Source organism: Branchiostoma floridae, chromosome 2 (genome assembly GCF_000003815.2).
Source record: "Branchiostoma floridae strain S238N-H82 chromosome 2, Bfl_VNyyK, whole genome shotgun sequence".
In the NCBI taxonomy this organism is placed as follows: domain Eukaryota; kingdom Metazoa; phylum Chordata; class Leptocardii; order Amphioxiformes; family Branchiostomatidae; genus Branchiostoma; species Branchiostoma floridae.
Genome location: NC_049980.1, coordinates 21452830 through 21458182, shown reverse-complemented (window position 1 = coordinate 21458182; position 5353 = coordinate 21452830). Strand labels below are relative to the sequence as shown.

The window sequence follows — 5353 nt, the reverse complement described above, 5'->3', positions numbered from 1 at the left end:
AGTACATAAGCTGGGGAAGGAGTTTAGCCGACAGAGGAGTAAAATTGGCCAATTTTACTCCTCTGCCGGCTAAACTCCTTCTTCAGCTTATGTTACTGGCTCATGCCACGGAGGAATCTGCTTGGAGATTAGGTTGTTTGGTCTCCGGGGCTGCGTGTACTGGTCCTGGTCGACTTGGCCATGGGGACTCTGGCGGCGGCTAATTCGCGATTCATAGGCTACTAGAAAGTTTTTACCACACCCCATACGTGCGGTACATCACATGATCTCCCTTTCCCGGCATTGAGAACCCTATAGCAAATGTTGAAAATCGCGAATCAGCGCTACCCCGCAAAAATAAACGCCGCCGCTAACTAATATTAGCCACCTTTGCAGACTTCCGAAGGCTCCTCTAGCGCCGGTGTAATTTTTCCGACTACTCCTATATCTACGCGACTCAACCTCTGCTTGGAGAGTACGCAAAGGTGGCTAATATTAGTTTCCGTTTGTTCCCAGCAAGGAGTTTGAAAAAGATTCCAGGACTCCTTTTTCAACCTCCTTGTTCCCAGCTAGTGTGTACTACTAGTGTATATCCGCTGGCTGACATTCGCTGCCGTTCTGAAAAACTTTATGATTGGTAAGAAAGTAGTCATTTGGCTGCTTCACTGAAGCATCCACATACTTTCTTACAACTGAGCACTAGTACATGATACATCTTGGCCCTTCTTTCCAACCATTGGTATGATGAAAAGGCAATGCAGTCAGCAGGTCGGTTTAAACTTTGAAAAAGACATCTTACACAAGCTACAGCTGACATACAGCTGCCTCAGAGTACTGCAGCCAAAGTTCTTATTCTCAGTGATGGACGTTCTTACACGTACATTCAAGGAGGTTCTTTTTCAAACTCCTTGGTGCAATCAAGGAAAAACTCCTTGGTGCAATCAATAGCTTCTTCTTTCTCTGTACATAAAAGATCATGAAAGAGGACTTAGTGGGTTCGATATAATGGTATTTATAAGGCTTTATTATATAGATAATTGAGTTTGCCACATGGGCTCTTGTTGTTGCAGTACTGCGGTTAGTCGTCGTTTACATACATGTATATACAACTGTACCAGGGCTCTAGCCAGCTCGAATTTTTTTTCCGTCAGCCAATTCCCATTGTCGCGAAAACCGCGAAAATTAAGTTAGAAAGACGGGACTGAGACCTTGAAAAACGGGTTTGGTGGATTGGTTTTAAAACTTTTCCGTCACACGCCGCAAATTCCGTCAATTGACGGAAAAATGGACGCTGGCTAGAGCCCTGAACTGTACACTACGGTAACTGAAGGGTGCCGGTTGCGTGTATGACTATGAGGCTCTTGAATTTAATCCTGGCTTCAACCTAGCTTGAGCCCGCCCAGCATCCGGCTGGTCCCCGGGCCCCCTACAGAGATGGGCCAGTTACAGCCCCAGACGGCAAAGCTGTAGAGTTTATCACACCACTAACTAAAGGGTTTCACAGACTAGCCTGAGCTTCAACCAAGGAGCTTTGATAAAAGCTCCTTGCTTCAACCTATTCTGTTATATGTAACAAATTGTGTAATGTAATGTCCTTGATAAAGCCTATTGATTGATTGACATAGGGGCTATGGCGGTAATTTCTTTATGTTAATAGTTACGGCTCTGGACAAGCAAGGAGGTGGCTTGGGACAAGGACGTTCTTGGTTGTAGAGATCTTTCACCCCAACATCTGCTTGAAGATTACTAATCTATGACGTCATCAGAGACAGTCGTTTTCAAGATGGCGGCGCTCATTCAGAACATGCGACCGTACCTGGTCGTTGGCAAGTCGTGCAGTTTCAGCTGGCCGCCCAATGTCCTAGCACGCGCATGCATGACAAGTGTTCAAGCTAAACCTCCAGCGGAAACAGAACAAGAGAAGAAGCCACTGTACCCACCCGTTGTACCATCACTTACGTCAAACTCAGAAGGTCAGTTGTGAGGCTGAATTTTAAGGGGGAGGGTGTTGTGTCTACCAACAAAATTGAAGAGATTTTAAATCAAGCTAGAATGAAGTAGTGAGCACGAATTTATGTCATTTCATTGGTAAAATACCTAATAAACTCGGGTATGTGACGGACGAGTGAGTAGTATTTCACACCTATTGTTCGCCATTGACTGGCTGCTAATTTAGTGCCGTACATTGTGTATTTTTGTGTATTTGTAACGGGAGGGGTCCAAAGTCCGGTAGGGGTCCAAAGTCCGGTAGGATTTTAAAATCATTTTTGCGGAGATATGCATAAGTGTCTGCACATAATAAGTGCAACTTGTTATGGACTAAACCTTGTTGTAAATAACTGAAAAGTCAGAGTATGTGTCCAAGTTGGTAAGCCCCAACAGATAACGATTGAAAAAAGTACACAAGTTTGACGCCTTCCGTGCATGCTGACGAGCGAACATATCGAGAACATGGCCCGGGAAACTATTAAATAATTCATCGTCAAATACGAAATGTGAAAAGATACCACCACAGATGAGAATGCTATCTATAAAACTTCCTAAATAAGCACAGCTATGCCGTGTCTTTGCTTTTATAAAATTATAGTTGGATAATCGGAGCTGAATTATGACGCATGTTCACGGCCCTGTCAACCCCGCCATCTTTGTCAATCACCTATGAAGGAAGCCGAGCGATGCTCAACACGATGGAGTTAGTCAACCCGTCAGTAGAGTACCAATCATTCAAGAAAATCGATCCCTACCGACTAAAGAAATCCTGTAGTCATTTCTGCTGTTAAAAACGAGGTTGAAGCAGGAAATACAGAAGCCGAAAGTGAAAAAGTGTAATCGCAGGCAGACGTAAACAAAGTGCCGCCATTTTTCTTTTTGGCGACAGGTTGGTTTCACCGTGAGAGGTAATCCTTGTAAGTAAACGTATTTAAATATGCATCATAATTCAAAATATTGCATATATTTGTGGCAAAAAATAGTATTGCAGAAGCTTAGTGTTATTTTGCATGCATAGGATGCTTAAAGATATGCAGAGATGGATTGGTTGTTAACTTATCGGAGTTTGGACCCCCTTTTTTGTGTTAGAACGTTCCACTGAAACGCAAGTCCAAACCTGCCAAAACTTTCGCGCGCTGTCAAAGTAAAGTTCGGAATGCTGCCGTTAAAGGAAACATATGTCTGCACAGCTTAAATCACAGTTATATGGTTGTTAACAAGATCTTAAATTGTTTTTGATGGGTTGTCAGTAAAACGTACGATGACAAAAGCCATGCGCATTCACTTAGAACAGTTACTGGACATTGGATCCCCCCCGTTAGGGTTTCCATAATTTAGTTCAAGGAGCCTTGATTAGTGTCTGTCTTTGCAAACAAACTCCTTCAACTTCAAGCTCATGTTATATGTTCATGTTATCAGAGAAAAAAGTGTGTTGGAGACTTACATGTTTTCTTCAGCTGTAACATGTATGTTAGATTGTTGTCGTGATATGAATTTACTTGTATATTATAAATCTGATAGTTTAATGCTATAAAAGCTTTAAAAATACTTTTCCATGTGTCAATCTTGGTTTTAAATCCCGCAGATGCCAAAAAGTACAAGCAAGAGCTGATTCGGCAAAAAATTGCCTCACTCTCATCACCGAAAGACAAGATCACCGCGCTGCTTCAACCAAGTCGTAAAGCTTACATGCTGTATGCCTTGGGACGGCGTTACAACATCCATGTCTACCAACAATGGGTAACGAAGACAACAGTGGTGAAGCAGCTGCCAGAGTCCATTACAGATGTACCATTGGACGACAGATTTGAGCAGGTCAAGTCACAGGTATGTCACGAACTCAATCACCTTAATCAAGACATTTTTGCAACATTTTTGTTATCTTCATCATCAACCTCTCCCCTTGACTGGCTTGAGCTCATCACACTGCAAACATATACTAATTCTGTCTTCTATTGTGTTTAATACTATGGTTTTACCAGGTCAAAGAATGAAAGATACTGTTATCACCTGATTTTCACTGTGCTTTGAACATTTACAGTTTTGCATAAATTTATACATTTTCCCCCTGTGAAGGTAATGGACCTTATACTACAAGAAAGGCAATACATGAAGAGGAATGATAAGAAGTGGAGGGAGCCATACCGCTTTGGTGTCGTGTTTACAAAGGAGCTGGTGCGTCTCCTAACCACTGCTGTGACTGGTGGAATGCCTCATCTTGCCACAGCTAACGTAATCCATGATGCCAAGGTGGAGTACTGCTGGCCACTTGCCGAGTACTGGTGTCAGCTGCTAGACCAACCCGACATCCAGATCCTCACACACCATCCATTACCACAGGTGAGTTTACAACTCACCACTCATTCCTGTCCTGTACCCAATATCTGTGTAATGGGAAAGTCCCCATCTAGAGTCTTATCAGGGTTTCAAATGATTGGATAAACCCATGAAAGAAAATTATCCTAGTTCTATTGCCTCTTGCTGTTGGACATAACTTTTATGATGAACCATCTGTATTCAGTTTGTGCATGAGCATTTTTGTGTCTACAGTGTTCATGGCATTCTTTTTTCTAGTATTGCCCAATGGACAGTGCTGTGTGTATTGATGGTGAAGTTCCTGTCTATGAGTGGTCTCCTCGTCATCTTGCCATTTTTGAGAGGACCAGAAAGCGCACTATATTTCCAGGTAAACTACTTTGTTCGCCCACAGCATTGACGACATTGTGATGTCTATCTTGCTGTAGTACTAGTATAATGTCATCATTATTATTCTGCAATGTAGCAATGTTACAAAGTGAATTATTCTGTCAGTATTGGGGTTTAAGAGTCAAGAATGATTCTGTCCAATCCAAAGGAATAGGAACATAGTGTAACTTATTCTTTTTCATTGGAGTATTTTTCTGATATATCTGTCAGTTGTAGCATGCACAGTTCAGTAGTTGGTAATCTTACCTCTGGGCCTGAAGGTTGATTTGCAGAGCTGAGGTCCGTGTGATCCGGCTTCAAGTCCCGGGAGGAGGGAGATTTTTAATTGTCATTTTTTCCCTTTTATACATCCATTTAATATAAACAATAGCTTCAGCACATTCCAATAACTAGAAAAAAACGTTCGCACATGTAAATCTTGGCAAAATGCTAGCTTTTTAAAGAACTTGTTTATTTTGATTTCCATCAATGAATAGGTTATTGATGATTATCAATACATGTAATTAAGGAATTAATTTTGCTGTATAGTGTTATATGTCACAATATTCTTTATGAATGACAGGCTTCAAGATTGAGTCCCCCTTGCATTGTGGACACACTCAGTTTCGTGTGATCACCAAGGAAATCAGCCGTGAGAAGTTTAATCAGGACCTGCGGAGGGACAAGACTGGAGACCAGC

At 42.0% G+C, this 5353-nt stretch overlaps 1 protein-coding gene across 1 annotated transcript; it reads left to right on the top strand.

The window, feature by feature from the left end:
• Positions 1 to 1720: 1720 nt before the first annotated feature.
• Positions 1721 to 5353, top strand: LOC118409347 (28S ribosomal protein S30, mitochondrial-like; the record flags this gene model as incomplete). The annotated part of the gene is given in 5 exon segments (XM_035810309.1): positions 1721 to 1952; positions 3554 to 3795; positions 4045 to 4308; positions 4543 to 4654; positions 5237 to 5353. Coding segments are annotated over 5 exon segments (955 nt in total), but the record flags the coding sequence as incomplete, so codon positions are not given.